General features: G+C 45.9%; 2 protein-coding genes across 4 annotated transcripts in view; one reads left to right on the forward strand and one right to left on the reverse strand.

Moving 5' to 3' along the window:
• Positions 5,183-6,973, reverse strand: LOC102165851 (vegetative cell wall protein gp1-like). Its single transcript, XM_021097603.1, has 3 exons — positions 6,660-6,973; positions 5,973-6,580; positions 5,183-5,666 (listed from the first exon to the last, which is right to left on the reverse strand). Exons 1-3 carry the CDS (start codon positions 6,971-6,973, stop codon positions 5,443-5,445), a joined length of 1,146 nt encoding a protein of 381 aa, XP_020953262.1. The 3' UTR covers positions 5,183-5,442.
• AGO1 (argonaute 1, RISC catalytic component) overlaps positions 6,263-14,065 on the forward strand; it is a 38,374-nt gene continuing 30,571 nt past the window's right edge. For 2 of the 3 annotated variants that reach the window (XR_001309295.2, XM_005665209.3), the window contains exons 1-2: positions 6,263-6,399; positions 11,449-11,632. Coding sequence is in view for 2 of the 3 variants with exons in the window: in XM_005665209.3 (XP_005665266.1) it covers positions 6,375-6,399; positions 11,449-11,632 (209 nt within the window). In the remaining variant the exon portion in view is untranslated. 3 annotated transcript variants of the gene reach the window in all.

A 14,065-nucleotide genomic window follows, 5' to 3' on the forward strand; every position in this document is an offset into this window, starting at 1 on the left:
CTTCTGCATGCCATGGGCATTGCCAAAAAGAAAAGAAAAGAAAAGAAATCGGAGCTGTAGCTGCCAGCCTACACCAGAGCCACAGCAACGCAGGATCTGAGCCACATCTGCAACCTACACCACAGCTCACAGCAACGCTGGACCCTTAACCCACTGAGCAAGGGCAGGGATCGAACCTGCAACCTCATGGCTCCTAGTCGGATTCGCTAACCACTGTGCCACGATGGGAACTCCCTATTCCTGTTTTTAAAAGGAAAATAACTTGGAGTTCCCGTTGTGGTGCAGCGGAAACGAACCCTAGTAATATCCATAAGGATGCGGGTTCTATCTCTGGCCTTGCTCAGTGGGTTAAGGATCCTGCGTTGCTGTGAGCTGTGGTGTAGGTCGAAGATGTGGCTCACATCTGGTGTTGCTGTGGCTGTGGCGTAAGCTGGCAGCTGTAGCTCTGATTCGACCCCTAGCCTGGGAACTTCCATATGCTGCAGGTGCGGCCCTAAAAAGCCAAAAAAAAAGGGAAAATATCTGCTGCTTCTCTACTAGCTAAACATAGGTATTCTGTTTTTTAGTTAAAGATGATTGATTTTAATTTATTAAGAATGGGAATTAAAATTTATCAAAAACTTTATTACAATTATCATGTTTATTTTTATAAACCTACATATATGGTATATTATACTAATATATTTATTTTTGAACCATCCCTGAGTTACCCTTATGCGTGTAACATGCTATTCTTTTTTTTTTAATTAAAAAGATTTTTTTTTAGCTTTTTAGAGCTGCACCCACGGCACATGGAAGTTCCTAGACCAGGGGTTGAATCAGAGCCAAAGCTGCTGGCCTATGCCACAGCTACAGCAATGCTGGATCCTTTAACCTAGGGCACCAGGCTGGGGATCGAACCTGTGCCTCCACACTTACCCATGCCACTGCAGTCAGATTCATAACCCTCATGGACACTAGTCGGATTGCCACCACTGCGCCAACATGGGAACTCATATGCTGTTCTTTTAATAATAGTGTCATATAGTGTTTTGCTTAAAAGTGTTGACCTTGGAACCATCGGCCTGGGTTCATGTTCTCCCTCTGCTTGTTGCAAGCTGTGTGATCTTGGGAAAGTTACTTATCCTCTCTGTGTTTTCTTTCTTTTTCTTTTTTTTTTGTCTTTTTGTCTTTTCTAGGGCCACTCCCGAGGCATATGGAGGCTCCCAGGCTAGGGGTCTAATCGGAGCTGTAGCCACCGGCCTAAGCCACAACCACAGCAATGCGGGATCTGAGCCGTGTCTGCGACCTACACCACAGCTCACGGCAATGCCAGATCCTTAACCCATTGAGCAAGGCCAGAGATCGAACCCGATACCTCATGGGTCCTAGTCGGATTTGTTAACCACTGAGCCATGACAGGAACTCCTGTGTTTTCATTTTTAATAATAATACCTACCTGTGCTGGTTATTTACCTATTGCTTTATTAAGTAAATTCTTAATAATGTTAGTTGTTACTATCATGACTTTTTTTTGCTTTTTAGGGCCACATCCGTAGCATATGGAAGTTCTCAGGCTAGGAGTTGAATCGGAACTGTAGCCACTGGCCTACAACATAGCCACAGCAATGCGGGATCTGAGCAGCGTCTTTGACCTACACCACAGCTCAAGGCAATACAGGATCCTTTAACCCACTGAGTGAGGCCAGGGATCGAACCCTCAACCCCATGGTTCCTAGTCGGATTCGTTTCCACTACACCACAATGGGAATTCCTACTATCATAATTTTAATCTCTTAGGGAATTCTGTAGTCTAGTATTTGAGTTTTGATTTCTGCATCCATATTCCTGAGATCTATTCTTATAAACATCATATGATGAAATAAGTGGGTGTCTATCTGCTATTGTGAACGAATTGGGAAATTTTCCCTTTCTCTCATTTTTTTTTCTGTTTTTTTCTTTTTAGGGCCATATGTGTGGCATGTGGAAGTTCCCAGGCTAAGGGCTGAATCAGAGCTGCAGGTGCTGGCGTACGCCACAGCCACAGCAATGCCAGATCTGAGCTGTGTCTGTGACTTACACTACAGCTTACAGCAACACCGGATTCTTACCCCACTAAGCAAGGCCAGGGATGGAACTTGCATCTTCATAGATACAAGTTGGGTTCGTTACCCCTGAGGCACGATTGGAACTCCGCTCTCACATTCTTGAACCATTTATATAACATAGAACAGAATTAATCTCTTTTAGGAATGGTTAGGAATATTAGACAGTAAACCTTTTGAGTCAGATATTCTTTGGTATTTTTTTTTTTTTTTATGGCTGCACCCACAGCATATGGAAGTTCCCAGGCCAGGGATTGAATCTGAGCCGCATCCGCCGCTTACACCACAGCTATGACAACGCCGGATCCTTTAACTCACTGCACCAGGCGTCCACAGCTACCCATGTCACTGCAGTCGGATTCTTAACCCATTGTGTCACAGTAGGAACTCTTCTTTGGTAATTTTTAATAACTGTCTCAGTGTCCTCCTTAATTGTTGCTCAGTTCTAATTTTTTATTCCTTGTTTTGTATTTTTTAATGAAAAAAGTATGAAACAAAATTTTACTGGGTATCAAATTCACTAGTCTATAGTTACATAAAAAATTCCCTTATATTTATTAAATCTCTGTGATGAGTTTTAAAATCGGGGGTGATAAATAGGTTCACCGTCTTGATTGTGATAATGGTTTCACAGGTTGATATATGTTAGACTTGATTACTTAAACATTTTATATATGTGCACTTTGTGTATGTCAGTGATATCATAATTTTTAAGTCTACCAATTTTCAAAAATCTTTTAAAAATACTGACATTTATTAATTCCATTGTTCATGATTTCTGATTTTTAAAATTGTGTCCTGAAATATATCAGAAATACATTTTAGGAGTTCCCATCGTGGTGCAGTGGAAGCGAATCCGACTAGGAACCATGAGGTTGTGGGTTCGATCCCTGGCCTTGCTCGGTGGGTTAAGGATCTGGCATTGCTGTGAGCTGTGGTGTAGGTCACAGACGCGGCTCAGGTCTGATGTTGCTGCGGCTGTGGCGTAGGTTGGCAGCTGTAGCTCCAATTCAACCCCTAATCTTTTTAGGTGTGGCCCTGAAAAGCAAAAGCAAAACAAAACATTTTATCATAGATAAAAAGAAATGGTACATGCAGGAGGTGTTGTGATTCATTTCTTTACAGCAGGGTATACAATTTATTTTATGTCTAATATACTATCTTGATTTCATTGTTTCTAGGCTGTTTTAAATATATTTTTTTAAAGGAAAATATAGATTGAGATAGTTTTTTTCCCTAGGCCATTCCTATTGTTTTTAGGCCAGGAAGCTCTGAGGTTTAGAGAAGGTATATGAGTGGTGAGACCTAGGCTCTGTTCCCACACAGCAGAGGCTCTTGGATGTGAATTAGCTATGGATTGAGATGCAAGGATTGAACTGGAAACAGAAGGAGCCATTAGCTTTCTGGGAAGGTACATCAAGAGTTACTGAAAGAAGCTTGCATGAAAAAACAAAATGTGAAGTTTCTGTTGTGGCTTACCAGGTTAAGGACCTAACCTAGTGTCAGTGAGGATGTGGGTTTGATCCCTAGGCTTGCTCAGTGGGTTAAGGATTCGGTGTTGATGCCTGATAAGGCATAGGTTGCAGATGGAGCTCAGATCCGGTGTTGATGTGGTGTAGCTCTGATTCAACCTCTAGCCGGGGAACTTCCCTATGCCACAGGTGCGGCCATAAAACAAAAAACAAATGTTATCTGGAATTCCTTTATATGCTACCACTTTACCTAGCCAAGAGTGAAATCCCTGGTGATAGAGACACTCCACAGAGAGGCCAGGGTCAGGCTTGACACCAGCAGCCACTTTGGAGGTAGATCAGAATAGTGATCTGTGCCTTTCCACAAACTTAACTGTGAGGCTTGGTATTTAGAACAGGGGATTCAGACTCTTCTTGAGGAATGCTGAGCTTCCATCTTAGTTGTACTAAGGCACTGGTCTTGGTTTTCTGAGAATGTTTTGATGCCATCTGTTTGATTCAGATGAACCCAGATTTACTGATCAACCTAGGCACATCTTGTGTCAGGCACTAAAGGGGGACAGAAATGTATGTGATATGGTCCTTGTTCTTAAAGAATTTAGAATGTAGTACGAGAGGCAGACAGTAATTATGGTAGCAGCCAATACTTTGCTTGCATTCTTTTAGGTACTGTTCTAAGTTTTTCCTTTTATATGTATTAATAACAGCCCAGTGAGGTAGGTACTATTTTCACCCTTTGAAACGGGGGAGGAGAAAATTAAGACACAGAAAAATTAAGTCATTTGCTCGGTGTTAACACAGCTAGTAAATGGCAGCACCTGGGTTGAAACCAGAACAGTGTGATTCTAGAGCCTTTGTTCTTAACTTTATATTGTTGGAGCACTAGTTCTCAAAATGTCCCCAGATCAGCAGCATCAGCCTCATCTGAAAACATATTAGAAATCCATATTCTTTGTGTCCCACCTAAGACCTCCTGAATCATAAATTCTGGAGGTGGTGCTCAGCATTCAGTGTTTTAACAAAGCTGATGCCTGCTGTTTGTGAAACTCTTCAGAGAAAAGCAAAGGATACTATGAAAAGTGTCAGAAATTAATCTCCTCCAATGGATAGTGACTGGTATGGTCTCTGTTAAGTTTCTAGCCTTCTGCACAGCATCTAGTGGAAAGTAGGTGTCAAACAATACATGCGGATGAATGCATATGAATGAAAATATGGAAAAGTTATGTTTGAACTGGGTCTCTTGCCACCTATCAGTTGAAGGGGACTGAATGGGAGTAATGTTCCCAGAATCTGTGAAACTAGCAAGGTAACGTACTTTTGGCAAGACATGATAAGGGTCTGCACCAGCACAAGGAACCATCAGAATGGCAAGGACGACATATGAGAGCAGTTCAGGAAGTAAACAAGTCAGGTCTTGGTAAACAGCTGGCTGTATGGGTGAAGAAGCAAGGATCATTTCTGGGGTGAAGGTGCCCTTTGCAGAGACAGGAGGTACAGGACAGGCACATTTGTAGGGGAAAGAGAGTTTGGTTTGGGACTCTAAATTTGAAGGGCTGGTTTATCCAGGTGGAGCTGTCCAGCAGACATTTGGAAATATGAGTCTGAGACATGGTTGGAAATAGAGATTTGGAAGGATAGTTGAGCCATAAGAGTGAATGACACTTTTAAGGGGAAAGTGGAAAGTGGAATGAGAAGGAAGAGCTGGGTGTGGAACCATGATGAACACTGTTACTTAATGCGTTGAAAGCAGGGGGGAAGGGTCCTTGAAGAAGACTGAAGAGGACATAAACAATAGAAGACCTCAGAAAATGCTGAAGCCAAGTGGAAGGCTCAAAAAGGAAGGAGAGGCACAGTGTCATATGCCGCAGAGAAATAGGGACTGAAAATTATCCTTTGAATTTAGACACAAAAAGTGTTTTAAGTGGCGTGGTGAGGGGCAGAAGCGGATTGACTGAGTTCAGGCGTGAGCTGTAGATGAGAAAGTGGAGACAGGTGCTTCCCAGGTCCCGCAGGTAGTGCTCGGTAGCTGCACTTAAGTTTGAGAATGTGACATCTTCCAGGGTAGGCAAGGTCTCTTTCACATCTGTGGTCTCAGCGCCCAGCACTTGGCCTGGAAGAGAGGGTGGCGTCAGTGAGTTCAGTGACTGGGGACGGAGAAAGGCTTCGCGGAGGCAGTCGCTTTGCAGCCGAAGCTTGAAGGATGAGGGTGATTGGGAGGAGAGGTGGGAGGCAGGGCCCCTGGGTGATGGGTCTCTCAGAGTGTGTGAGGGTGGCCCGGGAACGTGGTGGATATGCACGCGTGGCTCTGTGCGAAGGGGGAAGGCTGTGTATGGGCTTGGAGGGACCCATTTGGGGAAAAGACAGGGCCGGAGGCTGCTGCAGGGGTGTCCTCCCGCCCCGCCCCACTTAACGCTACCGCGCGGTGCCGCGGCGCCTCCACCGGAGCCCTCCCGCCGGGCTGCATGGCGACGGGTGACCGCCAGGGGCCGCTGCCTCCGGTCCCCGGTGCCCCCGCCCCTCTCCATTGGCCTTTGTTGCCGTCGGAGCGCCCCGTTTGACTCGTTCCCGTCCGCCCCCTGGGCCTGGCGGTCGCGCCTGCGCACTGGCAGCTGGCCGGGCGCTCGCAGGGGGAGCTGCTGCAGGCTCCGCGGCGGCGGCGGCAACGGAGGCTGCGGCGGTGGCGGCGCGAGCGGCCGGGCTTGGCGGGGGGAGCCGAGCCCGGCCCGGGAGCCTGAGCAGCTAGAGTGCGGGGTATCTAGACCCCTCACACTGGACTCCACAGTCTCTGGGCCGCCTGACCTCCGCACGGGTATATGGGATGGAAGCGGGACCCTCGGGAGCAGGTAAGGGCCCCCGGGAAGGGGGGACGGTGCATGCTCCAAGGACCAGGGTACTTCCGCGTAAAGGGCAGGATTTCCGAGTGAGGAAAGGTTTCCTGAGTGAAGAAAGGGGCTCTTAAGAGATGGGGGGCCCAGTTTGAAGGGGGCTGTGTGCAGTTCCGGGGGAAACCTTGTGAAGGGAGCTCTGAGACGAGGGCCATTTATCAGAGACTGTATGCACTCCTGGAGGTGGGAAGTGATCTGAGAGAAGGGCCTGAACACACGTAAGGAGTCCTAGAGATCCCGGGAGGCCTAGGGAGAGGCACGGCAGGTGGCAGGGGGCGGGCTCCAGGTGTTCAGGAGAGGAGGGGGTCGACACAGATGGGCCCTGAGCTGCCGCATGCCGGGGGCGGGGGTTCATCCCGGCTAGGCTGGGTTGGGTTTGTGTCTTTTCGGGAGAAGGCGCCAGATCTGGGCTGTGAGCTCCGCCCCAGCCGGGCCTAACGCGGGGGCGAGGGTCAGGGGGCGGTGGGTGGGGATCCAGCCCCGGGATTCCCCCCCTTGAGTCTGGGGAGCTGGAGAAGAGGCGCCGGAGCATGCGCGGAGGTGGCAGCTGGAAGGGGCTGCCTGATGTGGTGGGGGCGTGGCCGCCCGAACCCCCCCACCCCCAATCGTGCCAGGTTTGGCTTGGAAAAAGGAGCGCGAGGATGGGGTGTATTCTCTCTTAGGTCATGCTGGCTTAGCGCAAATGGAAATGGGCCCCTTCCCCATCCTGAGGCTCTTGCACTTGGCCCTGAAAACCTTCAGTCACAGTTTGCCAAGAATGGATTGAAGGAAACTGCCAAAGTGCCTTATTCTGCTACTGGGATGAGGAAAGACTGAGATAGAAGCAATGTTTTAGGTTAGAGACGGGTCCTTCCTGAAGACAGGCCTTAGAAAATGTATTGGTTACTTAGGAACCGAAGTCAGGGCCAGGTTTGCCTAGAAGGGGTTGTCTTTCCGGTTTGCATGTTTCTGGTCCAGTAGTGAACAGAGTTGGGATCTTTTAATCCAAGTATAATGACCTCTCTATTGAAATGTCTCCAGAGGTGACAGCCTAATCTTTCTATACCTTAATGTTTTTATGGCTGCTATCCCCCACTGGGTATCTTTTCTTTTCCTCTCTCTACTCCCCAGAAACTCCTAGGGCCATGTTATTACAGGTTGCCAAGCTAGCCTTTTGCCGCAAATAAGTTGTTTGGAGTAGGGGGAAGTTTATAGCCTTCACCCTGATGAGTCTCAGATCATAGCTTTAATGTCTCGTTACTCACAACCAGGAGAAAAGTAGGTAAGAGTAGAAGAGAAACTGAGGCAGAGCTGCCCCAAGAAGACCAGAGTCCTTGGATGGGCTGTAGGGTGGAGACACCTCCTGTGTCCTAGATAGGAGACCTTTGATGGGAGGAGTATGGACCTTTAGGTCTTGTCTCACCACTTCCTTCCATTTGATCTGGGGGTGGGAATAGGATTTCCACTGGGGACATGAATTTCATTTCTGGTTGAAGAATCTTTGTCTTTTATACCACAGCTATTCCCCTCAAGGAAATAGCTCCTACCAGCACATTCAAGTCATCTATTCAGTGACTTCTAAGTACTTAGTGACTACTTTCCCCAAGACAAAAACAAAGCTGGAATGCTGGGAGCAACTGACTTGAGAAAACTACTTCCTTCTTCCCTTAGGCCCCTTTCTCCGTTCAGGGAACTCTCCTAGTTTTCTGGGCTGGAGACAACTTGCGACAACCTATGGACTAGGGTAGGAATGGGTCACAGAGGTCCAGATGGATTGCTGGGAGCTGGCACTCATTCCAGACTGTGAATGATCTTGTTGATCATTTATCTAATGATGAATGCCTAATGGACTCTGGAGTGATGAAAAATTTGACTTTGTTGTTGTAAATAAATAAGCTTATAGGGAAGAAACTGGAGCCTGGTATCTGGAGTTGGCTGTACCTTAATGGGGCAGGCTTTACTTGCCTGGTAATTGGAATTTATTCTGAAAGCTGTGAGTGGAGGGATTTCCATAACTGCCTCCTTCCTAGGCCCAGATGATTTTCTTGGAGGTCGGAGGATATGATACACAAAGCAAAGTATTGTTGCTGGCTTCATTGGGCTTATGTCCAGATGTGCCTTCTGTGCTTAAGTGTGTTTTAAGCACATATACTGGACTGGGAACTCCCAGGGTAGAGGTGGTGTCTGATTTATCTGTGGAGGCCCTGACAGAAGTACATGTTTATTTTTTGAATTAAATCAAATTCTAGTGTGAACGTAAATGGTTAACACATATGTGAATGTTTAATAATTTGATGTACTCAGTGTGTGATACTTTTTGGTGAGATTGGCCTCTTAGTCTTTGCTTATCAGACAGCTAACCTAGCCTTGAGTTTGTCTTTTGAATGGACAGTCTAGCTCCTTGGGAGGTATGTGGGCCTCAGAACTGCAGGGAAGGAATCCCTGAGCCAAGCCTTTCAGCTCTGATACTTTTCCTTCTCCCGGCTGGTTGGGGATGGGGGAGGGGGAGTGTCCTTTTCATAGCCCCTCCCTCCTTGCTTTTGTCTGCAGGGAAGGGCCCCGCCCCTTTCCCCCAAGGCCCAAGCTTTGTCCTCTGTGCTGGGGCCCTCATCTGCATCACAAAGTGGCCGTCTGTCCCTGTCTGGGTCTGAAGGGAAGTGTCTCCCTTTCTCAGACTAAAAGCTGGGGGCAGGGTGGGGTTAGAGGGGAACTTTGAAAGCCTTGCAGGGGGATCTGGTGAGGAAGGGGTTCTCTATTCCTCCTGCCTTCCCTATTTTGGGGATGAAGGTGAAGGTGGGGGCTCCCTGTTTTCCCCAAGCCTTCTAGGAGTAGAGGGTGCCTAAGGCTAAGTCTGGTGTGTAGTTCTGGGGAAGAGAAGGCTTTGAGACTTGAGTGTCTGTCCCATCCCCCATCATTTCTACCCAGCCCCTAGCTCTAGGGGATGAGTTTCTCCCAAGGCTCCAAACAATTATTCAGCCTGGGAGGCTATGGAGGTGAATGGAATATTAGAACATAGGGAGGGGAAGGGTGTCTCTTACCCGCTACTTCCACCAGGGTCAGGTTTGTCCTGTGCAGGATTTGTAATTGTTTCTGAGCAGTTTGCAGGTGTTTGTGTGCTGTGCATGCGTGTGTGTTCTTTGTGATGTGTCTTTGGATCTGTTTGTTAATTCATTTGATATCTGTATATTGGACCCCTCCTATATGCCTGGCACTGGAAATTCAGCAGTGACCAAGGCAGATACAGCCTTTATATCTTTGAAGAAATCAAAATCTAGGGTGGTGAGGGATATGTGTATGAAGGTAATCTATCCAGGCCTAAGTGTGTGTTTGGGTGTGTATTAAGTGTGTTCCTCTATGTGTGTATGTCTGTCTGTGGCTTGTGTACAATTTCCCTCCAGCTCTTCCTGGGGTAGGCTGCCAGGTGCTAGTCATTAGACTTTCACTTCCCCAGGTAGCTGATTCCTGTAGGCCTCTTCCCCCTAGGCTGGGCCTCCATTTCCCTGTCTGCAGAGTGGGGTAGACTTGACAGGTGGTTAGGAGATACAGCAGCTTAGCTCTGGGAAGCCTGCCCCTCCCATGAATGGTTCTGACCTCTTCCTGACCCCCCAGCTGAGGATATGCCCCATCCCCCCAGCCTGGCTGACTGTGAAAGCAGATCTCTGGTGATGGGAGCTTCTGGGCTGGTTTATCCCTCTCTCCTCCCACCTGGGCTGGTCCTCTACTGGCAAGAACAATAGTAGATGTGGACAAAGGGTTCTCTTGGGCAGTTTTTCTCCTCCCCCCTTTCCTCTCAAGCTAGAAAATAAAACCAGGGGCAGCAGTCTGGCTGGTGGCAAGAGAGGACAAAGTGGTGGGAGCTGGCTCTGCTCCAACCCTTTCCCAAGGACCTCCTCTCTCTTAAAATTGACCCCTTTTGCTACTCTCTGGGCCCTCTATGTGAAGGAACTGTGGACTTGGAGAGAATCTTGTATTCTTCTTCTCAGAGCCAGTAATCTCTTTCTTCTCCAGCATGCTAATGACTGCCCCTCCTTCCCAAGTCGTCTGCTCTGGCCTACTCTTGCCTCAGTCTCCTATATTTAGCCTGTCTTCATTCTCTTGCTTTTTCTTCTTTTGAACTTTTTCTTTATTGTCTCCCCAATGTTTCTTGCCCAGGCTCCCAACTCTTACTTTACCTTGCCTCAGCCCCTAACCTCAGCCTTTCCTTCTTCCCAATTCAAACATTTTTCTCCAGGTCCAGCCTCTTCACCAGCTCCCTGTTTCAGTTTCTCTCCTTTTCTTAGTCTCCAAACCCTGTACTTTTAGACTGTTCTCTTCTGTTTCTTCAACCTCAGCCACTCTGTTACCTTAATTCTTTCTCAGACACTGCCCTCTTCCTTGCCCCTGCCCCAGTTGCTCCCCCCAGCTTGGCCTTCTTTGGCTCTTCCTCCTGCTTACAGTGCAGAGGAGCATTAAAATGCTGCTATTTCATGTTCAGGATGGTGACAAGTGAAGTAAGCATATGGCTGACAGATAATGGACTTTCTTGGTCTGTTAGATATCTGGTAGAGGCAGATGTCTTAATCTAGTAGGAAGAGTTTTGTTACTAGAACCAGATTTAGCCCCTGTACTTAATATGTGATCAAAATTATTACGTATTCACTTGATGAATTTAATATAGACAACAAGGGTAATTTTCCTAACTGGAAAGAGTTTTTAAAAAGATGAGCCTGGGATTTCTCTTGTTGCTCAGCAGGTTAAGGATCTGGTGTTGTCACTGCAATAGCTCTGGTTGCTGCTGTGGTGCAGGTTCTATCCCTGGCCCAGGAACTTCCATGTGTTGTAGGCACAGCCAAAAAAGAAAAAAGAAAGAAAAAAAAAGATGAGCCTGGATTATTTCAGCCAGAGGAAGCCCTCAGTTGGGTTGGGCAGGGAGGAAAGAGGCTTCCTCTACACTCTGCTGCTCCCATTCTAGGAGGCCTTGTGCCTTCTCTGATCAGAGTGGTAAGGAGATTACCAGACTCTACCCTCATCAACCTCTCTATCTTGTAGCTGCGGGCGCCTACCTGCCCCCCCTGCAGCAGGTGTTCCAGGCACCTCGCCGGCCTGGTATTGGCACTGTGGGGAAACCAATCAAGCTCCTGGCCAATTACTTTGAAGTGGACATCCCTAAGATTGACGTCTACCACTACGAGGTGGATATCAAGCCGGATAAGTGTCCTCGCAGAGTCAACCGGTAAGTGATGCTCATTTAAGCCACCACGTCCAGGAATCCTTATATTCCTGAGTTTCAGAACCTTGAAAGAGAATCCAGAGAGATAAAAGAAAAACTAGTAGAGTGTGGTATCACCAAATTCAAGAAAGTTTTTGAGAAAGAGATTCTGAATAAGGTAAATGTTGAAAAATATCACTAGATTTGGCTCTAAGGAAATAATTAGTACCTTTTGCCCCAGCAGTTTCAGCAGAGGAGTTGGGCTAGTAATCTAATAGTGAGTTAAGGAATAGGTGGAAGGTAATGTGGTAGGGATAATGAGAATGATAGCTTTTTTCCTAAATAGCTTAACAGTGAAGCATGAAGAGGGGAATATGTTGGCTACAGAGTATTATAGAGGTCAGGTATAGTGCCTCCTGCATTTCAATATTTATTGAAATGAATAAATGAAAAAATTTTAAGAATGAGACATGGATATGTTTATAAACTTAAAGGAGCTAGTGTAGGAGAGGTTAAAGGTACAGGACAGAGAGGAAAGGAATGAGTGGAATGTCCTTGCAGAGGCAAGAAGGATATATAGAGTACACAGAGAGGTTAGCCTTAGAAGAAGCTATAGTTCTTAAAATTAATTTATTATTATTTGAAAACTATATATGTACAGCATAAAAAAATTAAATATTACAGAAAGTGTAGCAGCGAAAAATATCTCCTGTTACTCTGGTCTTTAGTCTCCAGTCCCATTCCCCAGATGCACTCATTATTACCATTTTTTGGGTGGTGGTGGAATCTATGGTATCCAGAAGTTCCCAGGTCACAGTAGTGACAATGCCAGATTCTTAACCTGCCGGGCCACCAGGGAACACCCTCATTATTACCGTTGTTGGGTATACTTCCAGATATTTTTCTATGCATATGCAGGCATATATGTGTATAGACCATCTTTTTAAATGCACAGAATATAGATTCTTATATACCTTATTCTGTACTTTTTTCCACTGAGCAATATTTTTTGGAAAATAATACATAGCAATACCTACATATGTGCCTCATTCTTTTGCATAGCTCCATAGGCATTCTACTGAATGGATGTATTTCAAGCTATTTATAAACCTATTCAGGAACATTAGCTTGAATCTAAACTTTTGCTACAATTGAAACTGTGTAGAATATTAATATCGATACATTTTTGCACTCAAATATCAGTGTGTCTGTAGGGTAAATTCCTAGCACTGGGAATTGGTGGCACGATATGTTCTAAATTCTTGAGATAATGAACAAATAAAAATCATTTAAAAATAAAATAAATAAATTTTTGAGATACTGTTAGTTTTTTTAAGGTAAGTTGTACCAACTTATACTTCCATAAGCAAGGTATCAGAGTGCCTCTTCCCCATATCTGCAGCAGTTCAGCATATTGGCTTTTTAAATTGTTGGTGTTCTGATAAGCAGAAAATTATATCTTGGCCTAATTTGTTTTTTCTTTTTTCGGCTGCCCCACTGCGTATGGAGTTCCCAGGCTAGGGATCACATCCGAGCTATAGTTGTGACATAAACGGTAGCTGCGGCAATGCTGGATTCTTAACTCACTGTCCCCGGCTGGTGGTTGAACCTGTGTCATAGCACTCCCAAGACACTGCCAATCCCTTTGCACCGCAGTGGGAACTCCTATCTTGGTCTAATTTTAAATTGTGTTTCTCTGATGAGTGAAGTTGGGGTATATCAAGTGTGAGAGGGAAGGAAGAGGAAGAGATTTATATATATGTAAATGTGTTTGTTTACATACAGAAGGGGTATATCAAGTGTGAGAGGGAAGGAAGAGGAAGAGATGTATATATATGTAAATGTGTTTGTTTATATGTCTGGAAACTTGAGGGTGGCTTTGCCTACTATGCTCTACTCCTTTCAGAATTGTTAGACATGTTTTTTTGATACAAGATAGGAATGGATTTTGAGGTTAGAGGGTAGTGGAGAAGGTTTGACATAATCTTTGAGGATGAAGGTGATCAGGGATATGAAAAAGATTGCTGGGCAGTACTGAGGCCTAACTGGCATTGAAACCAACATTGGGAGTTCCTGTCATGGCTTAGTGGTAATGAACCTGACTAGTATCCATGAGGATGAGGGTTCAATCCCTGGCCTTGCTCACTGGCTTAAGGATCCAGCAATGCCATGAGCTGTGGTATAGGTCGCAGACGTAGCCCGGATCCCATGTTGCTGTGGTTGTGGTGTAGGCCGGCATCTATAACTCTGATTCGACCCCTAGCATGGGAACTTCCATATGCTGCAGGTATGGCCCTAAAAGACAAAAAGAACTAAATAAATTAATAAATTCCACCTTGTTGGTTTTGGTTCATCTTTCCAGTTTGAGATATTTTTGAACTATGATCCAATTATACTAGCTGTGAATTTGGTAAGGACCCATGGTTTACTAGTGACTCTTAGATCAATTTTGCAAGT

The sequence above is a fragment of the Sus scrofa genome, chromosome 6, assembly GCF_000003025.6.
Source record: "Sus scrofa isolate TJ Tabasco breed Duroc chromosome 6, Sscrofa11.1, whole genome shotgun sequence".
Taxonomy (NCBI): domain Eukaryota; kingdom Metazoa; phylum Chordata; class Mammalia; order Artiodactyla; family Suidae; genus Sus; species Sus scrofa.

Excerpts from the sequence above, each read along its gene's own strand:
- LOC102165851 (XM_021097603.1), bottom strand. The coding sequence starts at position 6,973 with ATGCTCCGGCGCCTCTTCTCCAGCTCCCCAGACTCAAGGGGGGGAATC. Across the intron at positions 6,581-6,659 it reads GGATCTCTAGGACTCCTTAC|AGCTCCCTTCACAAGGTTTC; the intron begins GTGTGTTCAGGC and ends CCCTCGTCTCAG. Across the intron at positions 5,667-5,972 it reads AGGCGCCGCGGCACCGCGCG|GCCAAGTGCTGGGCGCTGAG; the intron begins GTAGCGTTAAGT and ends CCTCTCTTCCAG.